At 41.9% G+C, this 21,618-nt stretch overlaps 1 protein-coding gene across 1 annotated transcript in view; it reads left to right on the top strand.

Moving 5' to 3' along the window:
• ABCG8 (ATP binding cassette subfamily G member 8) overlaps nucleotides 1-21,618 on the top strand; it is a 41,218-nt gene that overhangs the window by 5,376 nt on the left and 14,224 nt on the right. The window contains exons 3-8 of the mRNA XM_027865016.1: nucleotides 2,675-2,784; nucleotides 5,168-5,273; nucleotides 8,170-8,326; nucleotides 12,352-12,590; nucleotides 15,055-15,187; nucleotides 20,476-20,745. Coding sequence (XP_027720817.1) covers nucleotides 2,675-2,784; nucleotides 5,168-5,273; nucleotides 8,170-8,326; nucleotides 12,352-12,590; nucleotides 15,055-15,187; nucleotides 20,476-20,745 — 1,015 coding nt within the window. The remainder of the gene's footprint in view (nucleotides 1-2,674; nucleotides 2,785-5,167; nucleotides 5,274-8,169; nucleotides 8,327-12,351; nucleotides 12,591-15,054; nucleotides 15,188-20,475; nucleotides 20,746-21,618) is intronic.

Genomic DNA, 21,618 nt, shown 5'->3' with positions numbered 1-21,618 from the left:
TCTTGTATTTTTTGAGTATCATTCCTTACCCCAAGCTTGGAGATTCGATTAGAAGTTAAGAATCACAGTACAATAAGTACGGAACTTGCTACCTGCAAATAAATTTACTTTTGCTTGTCTCTCATGTCACACATCAGTAATTCAAGAGACATTCTGACAGCCATGCTGATTAAGATGTCAGTAGAATAGATATTTTAGTATTTTAGGAATACAGATAATTTGTCAAAACCTCAGGAACGAACCCTAGGCAAGTACAGATTGGAGTAGAAGCAATTCCCATCTGGTACAAAGGTTGTATCCTAAAAGATGGTTGTTTAGGAACCAGCAATCATTTCCCTGTGAAAACCAGGGCATAAAGGATAGCTAGATTTCCAGGCCAGCTCACGAAAGTTCATCTGGCCCACAATGTAGCTGAATTCTAATACTAACGGGACTAGCCTGGGTTGTGGGTCCTGGGAGCAGTGTACCTTACTGTGCAGGAAAGAGGAAAAGGACAAGAAGTTTCTCCCCCATTTCCTGGATTTGGGACCAGGTGTAGAAAAAAAATGGGAATTTTTTTTTCTGTCTTTGGCATCCTCCCACTTACCTTTCTAAGTTCCTCTCCTCCCTACTACCCCCACTGTTCTAAATCCCCAAATACTGCCCCCATCCAGGCCGGCCTAGCCTCCCTTCCAAAATGACTTGTACCAAAATGTCTTACCTCCCTTCCAATTACTACAATTCTCTCAGTACAGATAATCCTAGCCTGGTATTAAGAGGGAAGGAATCTGATAGAACTTCAAAATTCCTTTATCTGATCATAATCTTTTATTATTCCACCTTTCTTTATGCCTTACAATTACCAATTCTGTTCTTTGCCCTTACTGTGATTCCCCTCCACAGTACTTTCCTTGGCTACCATCCCTGCACTGGCTCTGCCCTCCTCCTCCCCTGATCCTGATTCCTCTGAGAAATCAGTTCAACTCTCAGATCCCTTTCCCCCTTGTTTATCTCCTTTGTTTCTATTCAATGGAGTGAAACAAGGCTGTGTGCTTGCTCCCATGCTTTTGAGCATGATGTTTTCAGCCATATTGTCAACTGCCTTCAATGAGGATGAGCATGGCATCAAGGTCAGCTACCACACTGATGGTAGATTCTTCAACTTGAAAAGGCTACAAGTTAAGACCAAAGTGGAAGGAGTGTCGGTGCATGATTTTTTGTTTGCAGATGGTCATGCACTCAATGCAGCCTCTGAAGCTGAGATGCAACAAAGTTTGGATCATTTCTCTGCTGCTTGTGCTAATTTTGGCCCAACAATAACACCAAGAAAACACAGGTACTCCATCAGCCACCACCACACCACCCATACACAGAACCATCGGGTACAGCAAATGGAGAAGTTTTGAATGCTGTGGATGAATTCACTTGCCTTGGCGGTATACTTTCTAGGGATGTACGTATTGATAATGAGGTTGATGCACATGTTGCCAGAGCTAGCTCAGTGTTTGGAAGGCTCCGAAGGAAAGTGTGGGAGAGGTATTAGACTGCCTACCAAACTGCAGGTCTACAGAGCTATTGTGCTGACCTCATTACTGTATGTCTATGAAACCTGAACAGTATACCAGTGCCATGCTAGGAAACTAAATCACTTCCATTTGAATTCGCTTAGGAAGATTCTGAAGATCACCTGGCAAGATAAGATACCAAACACTGAGGTCTTTTCTTGGACTAAACTGCTAAACATTCGAACTCTACTGCAGAGAGTGCAACTCCAGTGGGCTGGCCACATTGTTTGAATGCCAAATGTATGATTGCCAAAAAGACTAATTTATGGAGAATTCACACAGGGCAAGCACTCACATGGTGGTCAGAAGAAATAATACAACGACACTCTCAAGGTCTCTCCGAAGAACTTTGGAATTGATTGTTTGACATGGGAGACACCGGCACAGGACGGCTGAATACGGTGTGCCCTCATCAGAGAAGAAGGCCATTAGTAGAGAACTTCCTCGTCTCCCTTCCTCATCTCACATCCTTCCAACACTATTCTCCATTCTTGCCTCCTTTACTCAAGTTTCTTATGATGAGATGGCCTATCTCCCCACCAAAGCCAACCCCTCTCTCAACCTCCCAACCTCCTTCTCATCTCTACCTCCTAGCTTTGCCAGCCTCCTTCAAGTTTCAGCTAATATAACATCCTCTGTAAGATGATGCCCCAAATCTTAATGCCTTTCCTCTGAGATTTTCACCAGTTTATCGTGTGTGTATGTGTCTTGTTTATACACAGTGGTTAGCGTATTGTCTCCATGTGAGCTTCTTGAGAGGAGGTACTATTTCTTGCTTTAGTAGGTAACTTGCTTAAGTAACCCCGGTGCCAAAGAAATCACTGTCCCAAGCCCATTGGTAGGGCACTCTCTCCTTACTGGTGGAGATTAATGCCCTCTGCAAGGGGAGAGACAGAGTTGGTAAGGGTGCCAGAGAGCTTTCATTTTTAGTCAGTGTTGATGAGATAGTGTCAGAGACTTTTGGGGATGGAAGGATGTTTTGCACTGACTGTATTTCCTATACCATCTTAGAAAATAACTCTTTTTAAAAGCTAATTAAAATGGATATCACATTGTCATCACACTACTGGAGACCTGTTGAACTATAGTACCAGAAAACCACTCCCAACCTTCTCAGGGTAAACCCCTAGACTCCTGAAGGTAAATGTAACAGCCTGTTCTGGGACCCCAGCCTGCCAGTGCCAGTGGGATCTGGGAGAGTCGCTCCCGAGTATCTACACCCTTCTCAACTAAAGTCTGAGAAATCCATCCAAACTTGCGGTTTCACACACTTTCCTCTCTCTCTTTTCTAAACCCTCTGCAATCTGATTCCTGAGGAATTGAACAGTGAAAGGGGAATTGGAGCTGGCACCATCAAACCCCTGACGACCCTAGAACTTTCCTGGTTCCGGTGCTTAGCACAGGGCCTAGAACATAGTAGGCATTTAATAAATGCTAGTTGACTGACTGACTGGACCCAAGGACTATGACTGACTATGCCCTGTTGGCTCATGGGATAGAGAGCTAGAACCTAAATAGATGTTTTTTCTTAGATTGGGGGCAGGGGATAGTCTTCTCCAGTGATTTCAATGATAGGATTGACATTTGGAATAACCATTTTGTCTAAAATTTTGCACCCATATATGTGGATTGTTTACATCATTAGGAATTGTCCACCTAACATAATTTTCTTTAAAAAGTGATAATACCTTGCTTCCTTTGAAAACCAAAGGTGCTCCAATGAGGCTGAATTCTTTATAGGACAGAATAAAATGATATTTCTCATAGGATGGTGTCTTTACAAACACTGTGTATGGAAGTAAAACTGTTCAAATTTATTCCTCTTTATATACTATCTTTTCAACCTCTCCCCATCCTTAATGCTGAGTCAGGAAAAAGAAAGAACCATCTCCAGGTAAGTATTGCTGGATCTCTGCTAAACTCTGGGAAGAGAGCCGGGTTGGGTGCTTCTCCCATCTGGAGATTATCCCCTTAATACAAGAAGTAGATGACACTTTCCAGAGCCATAGGATTTAGAGATTTAAAAGTCTAGCCCCCCTAATTTTATTTTAATGCTATTTATTTTGTTTTGAATTTTTATTCTGAACATAAGCATTTCCATAGAAAAAGTATTCGACACAAAAACTGTGAATTTCTTTTATGTATTATTTGCTTTTCTTTTAAGATACATCAGAAATTCAACATATAACTTTCAAAACTGTCCCTCTTGTTTGGGATCCCTTCTAGCCTTCCTTTTCTTCTCTTCTGTGCATTTAAAAATGTGCTTCAATGACCTCCATTTATTTTTCTTTTTTGGTCTATCTTATCCCTGCCCCCTACTTCCCCTCCCACCCCATCTTATTTAAAAAACAAAACAAAGCAAAAAAAAAAACAAACTAAAACCCTTGTAACAAATATGTGGTCAAGTCAATTCCCACATTCATCATATTCGAAAATGTAAGTCTTCTTCTGCATCTTGAGTTCATTATCTCTCTTTGTTAGTAAGAGGGTAAACATGTTTCATTATCAGTCCTCTATAATCATGGTTGGTAATTGTATTGATTAGGGTTCTCAAGTTTTTCTCTATAATGTTGTGGTTATTTACCCTTTCACTCTGCATCAGTTCACAGAGTTCTTTCCAGGTTTCTCTAAAACTATCCCTTTAATCATTTCTTAGTAATAATAGCAGCTAGCATTTATATAAGCACTTCAAGGTTTTTCAAAGTCCTTTACATAAGCTATCTTATTTGATCTTCACAGAACCCTATAACATATGTGTTATTATCATCCCCATTTTATAGATTATGAAACTGAGTCCCAGAGAAGTTAAGTGATTTTCCCAGGGTCATGTAGCTAAGAGTTGAACTCAGGTCTTCCTGATTGTGGTTCTATCCACAATGCCAGCTAGCTGCTCAAACGTAATTCCATTATGTTTATATACCATAATTGGTTCAGCTATTCCCTAATTGATGGCCAATTCTTTAATTTCCAGTTTTTTGGCACTACAAAAAGACCTGCTAGAATTATTTTTGTACACATGGGTCCTTTTCTTTCTTGCTTTCTTTCTTTTTTAATATCTTTAAGTAATGGGCTTAGTAATGATTTTGCTGGGGCAGTTTAGTGACTTTGGGGGTATGGTTCCAAGTTGTTTTCCAGAATCCAGCCCTTCATTTTAAAAATTGATACAATCAGAGCTCAGAGATAGGAGACTTGTCCCCCACATAGTAAGTAGCAGAGCTGAAATTTGAATGCAGATCATCCAATCTCAATCCTAGGGCTCTTACCTTCACTATTCTACTCCGATTTATTGCTGCTAGTGACCTACTATAAGGCCAGCATCCTGACTGTTCTTGTTCAGTCTGTCAGAAGGTATATCAGTCAGAAAGAGGGATGCCCTACCATATGCTTCCTGCCATGCAGAGGGCTAGCATTAGACTCTGTGGGCAGCCGACTTGAAAAAGGACCTCCTCAATAATGAAGTTAATGCTATGCAGAAAGCCTTTGGCTACCACTTGTATACATCAATCCCTTTGACCCTTGAATGGGGAACCATACAATCTAACTAGGTATTTTGCCCAATATTTCCCCCTTCTCTCTTGCCTCTTCACTAGCCTAGAAAGGACCCCCTAACCTATAATTTATTTCCTACAAATCCAGGACAGCGTGTTCTTCTCTGAAAATGACAACAGTCTGTATTTCACATACAGTGGCCAGTCCAACACCCTGGAGATCAGGGACCTCAACTACCAGGTAAGAGCACAAGTAAATACTTTATGACTGTGTCTGATGGTCTGAGCCTTCCCTGGCAGAAAATTCAACATATGAAACAAGACTGTAAAACTCCCTGAGTTGGGTCTCTTCTCTGAGGATGCAGAAATAGTACACTCCCTGAGAACTACTCCTTGGTGATGCAGTAGAGGACTCAGAATCAGGAAGACCTGAGTTCAAATTATGCCACAGATCCTTATTAGCTATAGCAAGACACTTAATCTCTTTTAGCCTTAGTTTCCTCATCTGAAAAGTGAGGCTAATAGTAGCACCTACCTCCCAAGGTTATTGTGAGGACCAAATGAAAAAATATAATGTAATATGCTTTATAAATTTTAAGATGCTATTATTATCATCATCATCAAATAAGGTAACATGTAAATTACTTTGTGAACATTATAGTGCCATATAAATGCTAGCTATTATTATTAATATCAAAGGAGGTAACATGTAAAGCACTCTGCAAACTTTAAAGTGCTATATACATGCTAGCTAATATCAAATGAGATAATATTAGAGCAGCTGTACAAATCTTAATGCACAATATAAATGTTAGCTATGTTATTATTATTATCATTATGCCAAACTTATCCTGGTTTCTGTTGACTTTCTCTTTCAAAGGAAGCCATCCCTTACATTTCCTTAACTATGAAGCAGGAATGTTCCTTAGCAACCTCAGTTAGAGTTGTGAGGCCCAAAGGCAGAATGAGGTTAAGGGTTTTCAGGGAGAAAAGGATTAAATATTATTATTCAGCAAAGACAAAGCACGGTTTGCCCATGAAAATGAAAAATCGTCTTTTTTTTGTATTTGCATTTGCATTTGCAAAATTCACAGGTCCCCTCACTCAAGACTGGAGACCTCTTCTTTCCCTCTCCCTCTGACTCTATCATTAGGCAGGGAGTGAATGGGGGGAGCTCAGCCTGGGGAGGAGTGTGCCTGGGACCTCCCACTTGGCTGTCTGGGTGGGATGGGCCAAGAGACACAAACAAGCTGGACCGTGGTATGTGTCATCCAGAAAGATGATACACCGACTTACCTGGGGATTCAAGTTTATTTCAGCTTTGCTGTTGTTTATGTCTTTCCCAGTCTCATAATCCTTTGGTTTGCAAATCGGGATGTTTTTGCTCTCTTGGTCTGGACTGGAGATTTCATGGAGGTGGGGAGCTCCCTAATGAAGAAACTCCCTTTCCGGATGCACATCAGCAACTGTTCCACAATTTTTAGTCTTAGAGGAGGGATTCTTAACCTTTTTTGGTTACGGTCCTCTTTGGTGACCTTTTGGTGAAGTCTATGGGCCCTTTTTCAGAAGAATGTTTTTGAATTCAAAAAATAAAATGCATGGGATTCCAAAGGAAACCAGTTATATTGAAATACAGTAATCATAATATTAAAAAAAAAAAACAGAACAAAACATGTTCATAGACCTCAGAACCCTTGTCTTAGAGTATTACTTGGGGCTGCTAGTATCAGGGGTGGGATCTGAACCCACCTGTGTGTGATAGTGCATCTATCCACCCCAGCACTTCACAAAGGGATGAACCACATAATCCTGCTCCCAACAAATGCTGTTTCAAGATGGCATCCCTAAAATATCATAAGAAACCCCCCCTCTACATGGCCAGACCTATGACTGGTGCAGCTGTGACCAGACCAGTTCAGGCCCCTGTTTTGCTTCCTCATGACTGATGAGACCTGATCAGAATCCTTCTCCCCTATCCCCAAGCCCTTCTCATAGCTTGACAGGGTGTCCACTCTGGCTGGTTTCCACTCCCTCCATGGAGCTCTGTTCCTATAGAATGGCTCCCTGAAACATTCTAGATATTATTTCATTCCTTGTACCTGTATCCCCAGGCCCTTGTGCAGTGCCCTGGCCTACTAGCACATAGTAGGTGCTTAATAAAAACTTGTTGGCAGATCAATTGTTTCACCAAATATGGTGATAACAACATGCTTGCAGCTATCTCACATTCTGGGTTCATCTGTGTCTCACCTACAACTGCTGTCTATTCCTTTATAGGTAGCAGATGTATTGTTGTTCTTTGAGCCTATTTTATATGGGCAGCACTAGGGTTTAAGTTCTGTTGTTGTTCAGTCGAACCCGTCTCTCCATGATCACATTTGGAGTTTTCTTGGCAAAGATACTACAGCAGTTTGCCATTTCTTAATCCAGGTCATTTTACAGATAAGAAAACTGAGGCAAACAGGGTTAAGTGACTTGCCCAGGGTCACACAGTCAATACATGTCTGAGGCCAGATTCGAACTCAGATCTTCTCGACTCCAGGTCAGGCATTCTATCTACTGAACCACCTAACTGCCTTAGGGTTCAAATGCTCATGGTCATCCGAGATCACGAGGAAGGAGGAAAGAAAATATAACAAAATGTGACCAAAGGAGCTAACAGCATGAAAGGTACCATCAAATAGACTTTTAAAGATAAATTCAGTTTGGAGGGCAAGACCATGGACCTCAAGACACAAGGCCCAGTGGGAGAAGAGATCCCAAGATATTGCATGGTAAAGGGTTGACAGAGAGAGTAGGACACTCAGAATGGTGGCTGGAGAATGTATTATCAGAGGAGGGAGTACAGCAGGGCTTGGCTAGAGAGAAGTTAGCATAAGGAAGGAAGTACACCAGACACTTTTACCTTATTATATATAGCTCATTATTCTTGCAACTAGGTACTAAGCAACTAGGTTCTCTCTGTTGCTTGTCTCTCTAAATTTTGGCCCCTCTAATTTGTGTCGATACTCCAGTCGCCCTACCCTAGTGGTGGTTCTGGGCAGTTGGACAGAGGCTATTGAGATGGGTCTAAAATGAGCCTATGACATACTCATCAGCATCGTTTAAGAGCATCCTCCATCCTTCCCTTCTCTCAGGTTAAAGGGACCTCCCACATGCCATGGTACGAGCAACTGAGTGAGTTCAAAATGCCTCGTTTGTGGAACCGAGGCCAGGATTCCCCTGTGCCTGTGATCCAGAATCTGAACCTGAAAGTGAGGAGTGGCCAGATGCTGGCTATCATGGGGAGCTCAGGTATGCATCTCCTCCCAACAGGAGGGACCAACAGTGCCAACGCCACTTCCACCCAGGACCCAGAATGGAAACGAACAAGGACTTCCTAGATGTCTACCTCACAACCTACAGCAGCAGGCACTCATTCAGGATGGCTCTACTAGCCCCAGGAAATGATCCTGGCACCACAAAAAGACATCATAAGTACTTAATGGAAACAGACCTACTGTCCTAGCACTCCTCCCCTCACAGATAAGTGTAACACCCTTTATTCTTACCGTTGCTGTTGAGTCGTTTTTTCAGTCGTGTCCAACTCTTCCTGATCCCATTTGGGGTTCTCTTGGCAAAGATACTGGTGATGTTTCCTTCTCCAGCTCATTTTACAGATGAGGAAACTGAGGCACACAGGGCTAAGTGACTTGCCCAGGGTCACACAGCTAGGAAGTATCTGAGTCTTGAATCTGAACCCATGTCTTTCTCACTCCACGCTGGGCACTCTATCCACTTCTGCCCTTCAAATTCACTAGTGTAAGAGAAAGTCTCACTAATAAGAAGGATAATTCACATTAATATGTGCTTTCCTCGCAATAAGTCAGCAAGGTTGGTAGCACAAGGATGGCAAAATGGAAAGTGGTCTAGCTTTGGAATCAGAAGACCTGAATTCAAATCCTGGCTCTGACATTTAATACCTGTATGACCACGGAGAAGTTGCTTCATCTTGTCGGGCTACAGGGTCCTCATCTGTAAAATAAAGGGGGCAGGAGAGTATTGGATGAGATGGCCTCTCGAGGCCCTTCCACCTCTCCATCTAGGAGCTTACAAGTGAAACTGTGTCCCAGAGGAGCAAAGCCCCCAGGCACAAGGTATTTTTCAATGTCCAAGAGTTGGCGGCTGCAGGTAGAACACAACTATGTTAGCCTTTTTTTTTCTTTTTTTTTTTTTTTTGGCTAGGCAATGAGGTTAAGTGACTTGCCTAGGGTCATACAGCTAGTAAGTGTCAAGTGTCTGAGGCCGCATTTGAACTCAGGTCCTCCTGACTCTAGGGCCCGTGCTCCATCCACTATGCCGCTTAGCTGCCCCTATGTTAACCTTTTATGTCTGATGACAGAATTTCCTTTTACATCACAGCATCATTCTAGTTTAACCTACCAGGTCTGTTATAGTCTAATTTGGTCACTCTGGGGCCAGCGGCTGTAGATGGATACCTACATGTTCTGAAATTAGAATCAGAGCTTCTATCTTTAAGAAAGGCGTAAATTGAGATAAGGTTATTAAAAAAATCAGCCCTTGCATACAGCCCACAGCATTCCTAAGTGTAACCTGAGCCAGATTAAAATGTAGTTGGAAAATATTTAACAAACTAAATGAAAATACATTAAAACATAGATAATAGCACATTTTAAAACTAAGCAACAGGCAGTAGGCAGAGCTTCTAAGGTTTCATGGACCCCATTTCCATTTGACAGCATTGTTCTATATAAACTTTGTCACTGGGGACCAAACAGAAGGTCATCTAAGGAAGGACGGGGCTTAGAAAGGAGTCAGAGTACACATCCAGGTCATCTCAGAAAATCAGCAGTACCCCCATAACCCCTGTTACACGAACATTATTTCTCTTGAACCTCATAACAACTCCATCAGATAGGTACTAAAGGCATTTTCATCCCCATTTTACAAATCAGGAAACTGAGGCCCACAGAAGTTATATGACTTGCCCTGGTCACACAGCTAATAATTGTCACAGGTAATATTTGAATCCAGGTCTTCCCGACTCCAAGGCCAGTCCTCTCTCCAATTTGCAACACTGCCTGCCTCTAGGCAGCTAGGGTTGGGAGGTAGGAAGATCTGAGTTTGAATCCTGCCTCATACATACACTTAATAGCTGTGTGATCCTGGGCAAGATACTTCACACTTTACTCCTTTAGCCTCAATTTCCTGGAAAAGGGGATAACAATATCACCTTCCTCACAGAGCTGAGAATCCTCTTTTAGGGGCAAGCGCTCACAGGGTAGTCAGAGGAAGAGATACAAGGACACTCTCAAGGTCTCTCTGAAGAAGTGTGGAATTGATTGTGTGACATAGGTGACACTGGCACAGGACCACCCAGCATGGTGTGCCCTCATTAGGGAAGGTGCAGTGCTCCATGAGCAAAGCAGAACTGAAATAGCTCAACAGAAACATGTAGAGAATTCACCCCAAATGTTTACATTTGTGCCGGACCTGTGGTAGAACATTCCAAGCTCGTATTGGCCTAATCAGCCACAGTCTACACACTGTAACTTGACTCTAGCATAGTGATAGCATTTTGGTCCTCTTCTAGAAGGAAGGACAACAGCCACTACCACCTCACAGAGTAGTTATGAGAATCAAGTGAGATAATGTAGGTACAGTGCTTTACAAATCTAAAAATGCAAGCCCACCTGTTTGCTGAAGTTGACCATGTGGTTTGGGCACCTCTTAAAATGTAGCTCTCTGCTCTTAAAAGCAGCCTGCCTTAAGGGGCCCTAAATTAAAAAAGGAGGCATAAATGACCACGGGAGGAAAATGTTTTGGGGTCACTAGTTGAAACTCCGAGTATCACATAGTCTGCAGTGAGTGGACAAGACACCTGCAAAGAGCAAACATTTTTCAGACACATGTTGGAACTTCCCCCTGGTTCAAAAAACACTTTAAGAAGATAATAAGTCTGTATCCCAACAGAATAAACAGTAATGAAATCAAAGTTGTACCTGGGGGAATATCACTGATAAAAGTAGCCATTCTGTTGGAATCACACATGATGAGGCTGTCTTTGTAGAGAGAACAACTGAGTCTGAATGCTGTTCAGCAAACTGCTCTCAAGCGCTTTTTAAGAGTTTGTGATACACCTTATCAAATGCTTTTGTGAAGTGGATCCAAATTGTCCCTTTACTTCTCTTTATCTGGGACAATCAATATGGCACTTGAGAAAGGATGGCTTTAATTGGACAGCAAGTGATGGCTGTCTTTAGGTACTAGTTTTAATTTTTTTTTTTTTGAAGTACACAAAGGAAGGTCAGAACATGTCTTTCTAATGGGCTGTAGTTTAAAAATAATTTCTAAACCCATTATTTCTTCTTTTTTCATTACTCCTCCAAACAGGCTTGAATTTTGCATTTTTAAAAGACACCCTATTAACGTCCCAAATTAGTCATTCCCATAAAATCAGCTTCTGAACAAAATACAATTTGAATGATGAGACTTTTGCTGGAATGTCAGGGAGCCAAAAATAGTTTTGCTTAACAATGCAATTAACTCCGGCCCTTTTCCAAAAGCAGAGGAAGTGGGGTTGGAAGGCTGAGCATCTTTCTGGCAAGCAAAAGTACGGGATGGTCCCTGTAGTCTTGCCTCCGTGAGAATCCACTCGAAGTGATCTTTGCCCCTGGCGTTGTCAAGCCCTGAATCTTCGAGCTGAGGCCATAAAAAAGTCCCAAGTTCAGGGCTGATCTTGCGGGTTAACTGATCTGTGTGTCTAGACAGCAGTTAAGGACAGCAGCATGAGTTTCCTCTAGTGCAGGTGTGGCAAGAATAAGCATTTGACCAAGGTGGAAATGAGGAATTCCAGCACCAAATTTGTTTGGGGTTCAGGTGGAGGAGGGTGAGCAGAGGCGGGGCAAGGCAAAGAAGGACAGAAGGCAGTCTGATCACTAGTGGGGTTATGGAGTTAGAGGTGCTGTCTTTCTCCCTCCCTGAGGGGTGGGAAGGTAAGGCAGGCCCTGGGAGTGAGTACCACAGCCACACGACCATGGGGGCGGCAGCCTGAAATGCAAGCTGGCAGACGATGAAGTGAGGTGAGGTGTAGGGGAGATGATCACTGCAGGGAGGAAACGAGCTCCGCACCATGTCGGTGCCCTGGTACAAACCCCCGTTTGCCCTGGAATAGTTCCAACTTTTCACATGATGGAGTCCTAGCGCATTGAGGTATCTGGAGAAGAGGCAAAGGATAAGAACCATTTCCCAAAGCTCTTGCTAAGCAGGCTCAGAACTGGAGCTCCCTGACGGAAGAATCCTATCTCTTGCCTTGCTAGGTTATGGAAAGTCTTCCCTGCTGGATTTGATAACCTGCAGAGAGCATGGAGGCAAAGTTAAGTCGGGCCAGATTTTAATCAACGGTCAGCCGAGCACACCCCAGCTGGTGAAGAAATGCATCGCCCACGTGCGGCAGCACGACAACCTTCTCCCCAACTTGACCGTGTGGGAGACCTTATTATTTGTCGCGCAACTCCGTCTCCCAAGAACCTCCTCACACGCCGAGCGCAAAAAGAGGGTGCGGAACTAACTCGTTGGCAAAAGAGGAATTTCACAGAATCAGACAATAATCATGCGCTTTGGGGGCCAGGAAAGATGGTGCAGTGGTTAGAAGCCGGGACTCAGAATCAAGCAGACCTGGTACCTGCTAACTGCGTGATCATAGGGAAGTCGCTTTCTGAGCTTCAGGCAAATCTAACATCATCTTCATCTTCTTCTTCTTCTTCTTCTTCTCCTTCTTCTTCTCCCTCTCCTCCTCCTCCTTCTCCTTCTCCTCCTCCTCCTCCTCCCCCTCCTCCTCCTCCTCCTCCTCCTCTTCCTCCTCCTCTTCCTCCTCCTCTTCCTCTTCCTCTTCTTTCTTCTTTCAAAGTGAACCACTTTGGTATCTTTGCCAAGAAAACCCCAAATGGGGGTCACAAAGAGCCAAATATGCCTGAACAACTACAATCACAACTTTTGTGCAAATTTCTCTTTTCCTAGAGAAAATCCCCTAACCTGCCCAAATCTTGTAAGGAGGGAATGAGTAAAGAAAAGATGGCAATGGGAAAAGGATTCTAACAAGGATGCTAGTTCCACTCTATTCCATATTTTATATTAAATATGAAACTTGGTTACCTTTAATAATAGATGTACACCCAAGCATCCCAATAGCTCTATGAGGTAAGTAATTCAGTTCAATCATTTTTCAGTCATGTCTGACTCCTCATGACCCCATCTTAGGTTTTCTTGGCAGAGATACTGGAGTGATTTGCCTTTTCCTTCTCCAGCTCATTTTACAGATGAGGAAACTGAGGCAAACAGAGTGAAGTGACTTGCCCAGGGTTCCACAACTAAGGAGTGTCAGAGGCCAGATTTAAACGCAGAAAGATGAGTCTTCCTGACTCCAGGCCCCGTACTGTCCACTGTGCCACTTTCATTGATTCTGATCAGAAGAATTCCTGATTTGCAAATCTGTTCCTCATAATGAAACTAATTAATTAAACTGCTACTTGATTACTGGCATTTTGTCTCTGGCCTGTAGTCATTCTCAGGTTAGAGACTGGCTCAGTAAAATCCTGTAAACAGTATCTATATGATGTTAAAAGAACTAGAGGAAGGCTGCCATATTTGGTAGATCCCCTAGAGATGATTTATGGGGGGACATGCACAAGAATTGCCCAAGATGAAGGGGCATGGATAGGTTGAGCATTGGAGGGTGTCCTCACATCTTTGAGATCAGTCAATCAATCAACAAACATGTATTAAGTGATTACTATAAGCTAGACACTATGCTGAGTGCTGGAGATACCAAGAAAGAAAACCATTTTCTGCCCTCAAAGGTTACATTCCAATGGCAGAGAAAACTTGTAAATAGCTAGGTATATACAAGATATATATTGAGGATATGGAAAATAATCTGAGAGGGAAAGGCATTGTTCTGGTGCAACTGGGAAAGACCTCCTGAAGAAGGTGAGACTTGAGATGAGTCTTGAAGGGTGGAGGAGAGGGGGCAGTGCATTCTAGGGAGAGGGGTCAGCCAGTGCAAGGGCATAGAGATAGGGGATAGAGAGTCATGTTTCCAGGGATGGCAAGCCTGCCATTGTAGCTAGAATGTAGAGTGTACAGGAAAGAGTGAATTGTGAGAAAACTGGAAAAGTAGGAAGGGGCCAAGTGTTAAAGAGTTTTCAGTGCCAAACAGAGGACTTTATATTTTATTCTAGGGTTATTGAAGAACCCCTCAAAAGTGTATGTGTATGTGTGTATATATATGTATATATGTATATATACATACATATATCTATATATCCATGCTTAATTGTAGCCTTCAGGGGTGGGGAAGAGTGAAGTAAAAAGTGCACAGCAGAGAATAAAAGAAAACTTACAAGGAAGCAAAGAAAAGATAGACAGCTCTCAACAAAATATATAGTATTTATTACATAGGCTCTCTTAAAAGGGAAATTTATTGCTATGTATTTTGAATCCTGTCTTAAGTTCTGCTGCACTCATGGCAATGCTTTCTTTTTATTTTCTTATTGTGTATTTAAGTTTTAGTATTTAAGTCTAAAAGAAGAATTTTGTATTTAAGTTTTAGTATTTAAGTTTATAATATTTCTTTTTCTTTTCTTATTGTGTATTTAAGTTTTAATATTTAAGTTTAAAATAAATTAAGTTTTAAAAACAGAACCCCCCAAATCATGGAATGATCTAGTTAGATCTAAGCTTTAAGAAGTCTCTTTGGCAGCTTGAATGGAGGATGGACTAGAATGCGGAGAGGCTCTTGCAGTAATCCAGGCAATGAGGGGCTGCCCCAGAGTGGGGGCTGTGTGAGTGGAGAAAACGGGACAAAGGTGTGGGAGACCTTTGGTGAAGGTGTGTGGCTATATACATGCTACTGCCATTAAGACACAGGAGGAATTACAAGCCCATTGAAGGAAGAAAAAAATACCTGAGAATAATGTTCGAAAAGCAAGAAATCAGTGATTTCACCGTTTCCTCCTTCTCAGGTAGAAGAGGTGATAGCTGAGCTCCGTCTGCGGCAGTGCGCGAACACCCGAGTGGGGAATGAGTACGTGAGGGGAGTGTCCGGTGGCGAGAGGAGACGAGTCAGCATCGGGGTGCAGCTACTATGGAATCCGGGTGAGGGGGCTGTTCTGGTTGGTGTGGCCCCGTGTGTGGGAGAAACATCTTTCCCACTCATGGAATCTTTCTCCATCTGATAAAAGTGGATAGATGGGGCAGTGGATAGAGCGCTAGATTTGGAGTCAGGGAGTCTGGAATTCACATGCAGCCTCAGGCACTTACTAGCTGTGTGACTCTGGGCAAGTCACGTAACCCCTATCTGTTTCTTCATTCTCAAAATGGGTAAAAATCTTTACCTCCTGAGGCTGTTGTGAAGATCACATATGTAAAGCCAAAATGTTACAAAAGGCTTTGAAAAAATCAGAGAATGTGTTGCTGTATGAATAAGGCTACATCATCTTCTTTCCTTCCTTTCCTCTTACCTCATCCGGTACTTTTAAGGCTAAAAACTATGTACCCTGCTACAATAGCAACTAGAATAAATATTGAAGGCATGGCCCAGCCCTGCCTCCACTGTCTCACCCCTCACTCACTCCTCAGCTTCTTGTAATCTGGTTTCTGTTCCCCGCCCCTACCACTATTCTCTGGAAGGGAGGCAGTGTGTTGTTCAGTGACGTGTTTCTGATCTTCCGTTTCCTCATCTATAGGCAGCTACAAGATATGGTGGACAGAGTCCTAGTTCCGGAGTCAGAAAGACCTAAGTTCAAATGCTGCCTTAGACAATTACTAGCTATGTGACCCTGCAGAAGTCAACTAACTGCTCATAACCTCAATTTCCTCATCTGTAAAATAGGAATAATAATAGTGCCTATTTCTCAGGCTCATTGTCAGGATTCAATGAGACAACATACGTTAAGGTGCTCTATAAAGTTTTAATAAAGAGCTATACAAATACAAACTGGTATTCAAGTTGGCCCTGATGGCCAAGGGCATCAACTCCAGTGGCGTTTTCTTGATCCCAGCACTGCAGAATGGGCCCTTCTGCCTTGAAATTCTCCCTTCCCTTGGTTACTGTGTTTTGTCCTGCTTTTTTTACCTTGCCGACTTCTCTATAGGTCTCTCTGCCATCAGTTGGTACTCTTCCCTTCCTGTAAATGTTGGTGTTCCTATTTTTGGCACTTTTCTCTCTTTGTGCTGGCCCCTTCCCAGATTCAGCTGTAACCTACCTACAGACATCCCCCCCAAAGTGTATCTCCTGCTGCCACTTCTCCCAAGATCTAGACACATTTCCAACAAATTCCACCAGTATGTCTGGCTGGCACCTTAAACTCAGCAAATCAAAAACTCTACCTTTCACTTTCCCCCAATTTCCCGTTTCCTGTCCAAGAATAAGTGTTTTTGTTCAAAGACTTCCCTTCTCCCATTTACTCAATCTCAATCTTTGTTCTTTGCCTCCCACATCCAGTCAAGATGTCAAATTCTATTGATCTTCCTTTAGCAAGAGTTCTTGCTTCTGTTTACTCTATTCTTTCACCACTGCCTACATCCCAGTTCAAGTCCTCATCATCTCTTGCCTGGACTACTGTAATACATCTCCTAACCGGTCTCTTGGCCTCTGGTCTGTTGCTCAGTTGTGTCCCAATCTTCATGATCCCATGGACCATGCAGTATGGTCCATGGGGTCTTCTTGGCAAAGACACTGGAGTAGTTTGCCATTTTCTTCTTCAAAGAATTAAGTCAGAGGTTAAATGACTTGCCCAGGGGCAAGTAAGCTAGTAAGCCAGCAAGTTAGTAAGTGTCTGAGACTCGATTTGCCAGTAAACCATCTAGCTGCCTCTTGCCTCTGGTCTTTCAATCTCTGCTGTATAAGACACACAGCTGTAAGTTTAATCTTCTTCAAATGCAACTTCAGTTCTATCATAGACCTCTCCCACCTCTAGCTTCCTACCTGCATGTCTTTTGCCCATGCTTTTCCTTCCATTTGGAATGTCCTCCCCCTCTCTCCTCACTCTTCCTGGCTAATTCCTACCCATTTTTCAAATCTTAGTTCAATTCTGTCATGATATATTATTATTGTTAATAATAATAAATAATAATAATATTTCACATTTGCATAGCATTAGAGTTTACCAATATTTTTACATTTGTTTTGATTTTTTTCAACATAATCTTGCATCAGCATGAGAACAGGTATTATTGTGCCTATTTTACAGATGAGGAAACCTTCCTGAAGGAAGGTCAAGTAATTTACTCAAGGTCAAGGTGAGGCTTAAATCTTCTGACTCCCAGTCCAGTGCTCTATAATATCACATTGTCTTGGATATCCTTAGCAGGAAATGATCTCTCCCTTCTCTGAATTCCCAGAGTGCTTTGCATGTACCTCTCTCAGGTCACATTTACTCTCTTGTATATATGTGTATGTGTATATAAACACACATATATACACAAATATACCCACATATATACATATATTTATGCACACATATATGCATACATATATATTAAGAATAAGGTATGATCCTTTCCCTCACGGAGCTTACAATCTAATAAGAAATGATACATACACGTATGCACATGCATGTATACATGTGTATAATATGTAATATATGTGTATATGTGTGTTCATGTTTGCATAGTCTCTCTTATTAGATTGTAAACTCCATGAGGGAAAAGACTTGTTCTTTCTATATCCTCTACAGGGTCTTAATGTTTGTTTAATGAATGAATGAATTACTAGATTAATGAATGAAGAAATATCCACAAGGGCCCAATCCTAAAATGAATCAAGGGAGTTTAGTATTGCTGGAAAGCAAGATATTCAAGGACCTAAACTGAGTAAATTATTCTATGGAACTTCACAAGTGGTTCAGAGAGGGTAGGAATTTACTAATTCAGAAACAGTGAGAGAAGAGTTAGGATAGAAACTGGAAACCTTTTTTGAAATATTAGCTAGAGGCCTGGGAATAGAAATGTAGCACCTGTAGCATCTCCTCTTATATGTGGACTCTCAGGTTTGAGGCACTCTGTGAATCTACATCTACTCAAAAACCACAGCTCACCAGCCCCACACCAATGTGTATTCTTTAATTATTTAGATATGGTGGCTCATAGTCTTGGCAATGGACTAAAGATCTATTAGCCAGCCTTAGTCAGGCAGAGGCTTTCTAGTCACTACATTTTAGGTGATAGGAGCAGAGCCAGTAGGTAGCCCTAAAGAGCTGAAGCCCACAAGAAGGTAACAAATGCAGCTCAGCAATGAGAGAACTCAGCAGACTAGATGATCCCCAGCAAAGAGATGACACCATTAGGAAAGGGGGCATGCACAGTAAAGAGCAGAAATGTGATCCCAAAGGGAGAACAGCACTTTGCAAACCTTAAAGCACTATATAAACTTAGATATTTTTGTTGTTGTTACTAACTAGAGAGAGGATACAGTGGTTGAAAACAAATGATATTTAATAAAAGAACAAAGCAGATAAAGAGACATAAAAACCTGGGCATATATGAGGTATCTCCCTCCTCAAGCTAACACACCACCAATGGAGGGGGCACACACACACACACACACACACTCACACACACACACACACACACACACAGAAAGAAAACACTCAACTAGAGTACATTATAGACAGCATAAAAGGAGGAGATACATGCAGGGGTTGCTGGAGCCAGCTCTTACTGGCTTTTGAGGGGGGTTTTTTGGAATGAATTTTCAGTGTGAGCATTTATACCTCAGAAATCAGCAACCATTACAAATCAGGGTTGATTTATTGTTTTGCTGATTGTCTAGACTTAAGAAAATGTTAATAATGAAGATTAAACTTAAAGATGTATGAGTACTTACATTTTTTCCCCCAGAGCATTCTTGTTAAACATTTACCAGCACACCCCTGTATTGCTCTATAAGCATGGCTTGAGTTGAGCAGGAATGTAATAGAAGTTCAAGAAGTGAAGTCATCATCAAAGTGAAGCCCTGGTGACTGTAAGCTAACAACAACAACATACAAAATAATAACAACAAAAAAAAAAACAAATGGGTTTAGTCCATTGCCAAGACTATGAGCCACCATATCTAAATAAGAGTAGCCAAAAAAAAAAAAGGAAGAAAAGGAAAAAAAAAGAAAAAGAAAAGAAAGAAATAAAAAACCAACCAAAGAGCTGCAGACTAGGATTAAGTCTAATTTTTTGACTGCCAGTGTCTGGTGCTTGTTTCATGCAACTAGACTTAGAAATTTAGAAATTAGATTTAGATTTGGAAATTCCTTGTAACTCCTATTTAACCTCTGATGGACATCCAGTGTACTGACTGACACCCATTTTGAAGACTCTGTCCCAAACAAGACTGTTGTTCCAACGAGAGCCACCAATGGGTAAGAACAATTAAGGCTGCTTGTCTCCCCAAATCCTCCTTGGCTGGAAAAATGAAGTTAAGTAAAAACAAAAGCTAAGAGAAGACGGTAACTACACTTTCTAGGCCCATATTCCTGCCTTTGTTATGTATATCTGTCACTAACACCACCTCCACTACCAACCGAACCAGGACTCTTGGCTTTTGAGCTGTATTCAGGTCAGTGCAAACCCACACTATCTCCCTACAGAAATGTACTGTGAATTTTCTTATGGAGTGTGTTTTATGTGGGGTGGAGTAGAGGTGGGGATTATGTATGGAGAAAGGAGCTCACATGCCTATTTATGGAGATTACTAAATTTAGGATACGTTTATCTTTAAAATAGTTTAGCAATAGTCATGCTTGATAGCTGGGAATTAGTCAGATCTTTGTTGTGTGCCTAGCACTGTGCCATGCCTGAATTGTGATTTGCTCTAATTTATATAGGTAGGAAGGAAGGGGAGGAATTTCTGGCTGGGAACTATTCCTCTCTAAGGTCCTGCCTAACCTGGGGGGTTTTTAATTATGCTTTTTTTCTGTCTTCCTAATCTGTTTCCTTCATTCATTCTACTTTTAAATTTTTTTTAAAGCAAAACATAGTCACAAGGGAGGGATACAAAATAGATAAGACAACTGGCCTCAAGGAGCTTACAATGTACGAAAATATCTATAATGCAAAATAGAATAATACAAAAAGTATATAACTGGGGTACAAATAAGCTACAATGTGAGTTTATAAGAGGGAGAGATCTTTTCCAGTTGGGATGAATCAAGGAGGGCTTCATGGAGGAAAAGGCATTTGAAGGATTGATAAGCTTTTAAGACATTAAAATGGGGATGGGTGGGATAAAGGTATGGAGGCGGGAAGGTTTTCTCATTTCAAGGAAAATGGTTCAGTGAGGAGCAGGACCCAGGAATAGTTGCAGAAACATGGCTTACCCAAGAACTTCATTCTATATGGTCATGCTTAAATCACTGGTACTAGCGGATTGTTGTGGTCTTTTTACTTGGCAGGAATCTTAATATTGGATGAGCCTACATCAGGCTTAGACAGCTTCACATCCCATAACCTTGTGAAAACTTTATCCAGGCTGGCGAAAGGCAACAGATTAGTACTGATATCGCTTCATCAGCCACGCTCAGATATCTTCAAGTTGTTTGATTTGGTCCTCCTGATGACCTCTGGGACCACCATCTACTCAGGAGCAGCTCGGGACATGGTGAAGTATTTCACAGAAATCGGCTACCCCTGTCCCAGGTATAGCAATCCTGCAGATTTCTATGGTGAGTCAACAAAAGCCTTCAGATTGAGGTGATGTGGGTACCTCATCTGGAATGGTCAGCCAGCATTTCTCTTCCCCATCCTAACAGTGCAGAAAACACCAGCTGAACTATTCATGAACATTTCACAGCTTGCTATGAGGCAGGTACTACAAATATCATTCCTATTTTACAGATGAGAAAGTCAATGTTTAGAAAGGTTAAGTGATTTTTCCCTTGAGTAACATGAACTTGGATCCAGATTTCATGTCTACAAAGTGGCTGTTCTTTTCTCTACATCATGAAGCCTCAGAAAAATCTTGAAGGCTATAGGATAATGGTGACGTATAGCTAAACATTGATTTGCTTACTAAATTCCAGATTCTTAAGCTGGGAGGGGTTGGAGGTGGGGTTCTTAAAACCTGAAAAGAGATATTCTTGGGACAAATGACAGGCCTGCTCCAAATTCTATTTAGATAAACTCATGGATATTGTTACCATGAAAGGTGATATACAGGCTGATGGAAGGTTCCAGGAAGGTTTCGGAAAATTTTATCATAATGGGCTATTAAAGCAAGGTTGAGATCAGAGCCATAACTAGAGGCAGGGTACATTGTTTCTCTGAAATGATGCTCCCCACAAGAGAGGAAGAAGAAGGTCCTTGTGGGTAGGTCCCAGGATAAAGGAGAGGCAGAAATGGGGTCTGTGGGAGAGAGGCTGAATCTGGGCAGAGGAACAGTGAAGATCTGAAGTCCAGGCCTCTGGCCAAACTCTGCCTTTGGAGAGGCAGTCATTAAGCATTTTATTAAGCACTTACTAAGCGTCAGGCATTGTGCTAAGTGCTGGGGATACAAAGAAAGGCAAAAACAGTTCCTGTACTCAAGCAGCTTACATTCT

This window comes from Vombatus ursinus, unplaced genomic scaffold, assembly GCF_900497805.2.
Source record: "Vombatus ursinus unplaced genomic scaffold, bare-nosed wombat genome assembly UNPS02014778.1, whole genome shotgun sequence".
Taxonomy (NCBI): domain Eukaryota; kingdom Metazoa; phylum Chordata; class Mammalia; order Diprotodontia; family Vombatidae; genus Vombatus; species Vombatus ursinus.
Note: the sequence above shows the minus strand (reverse complement) of the source record. Positions and strands in the feature narration are given on the sequence as shown.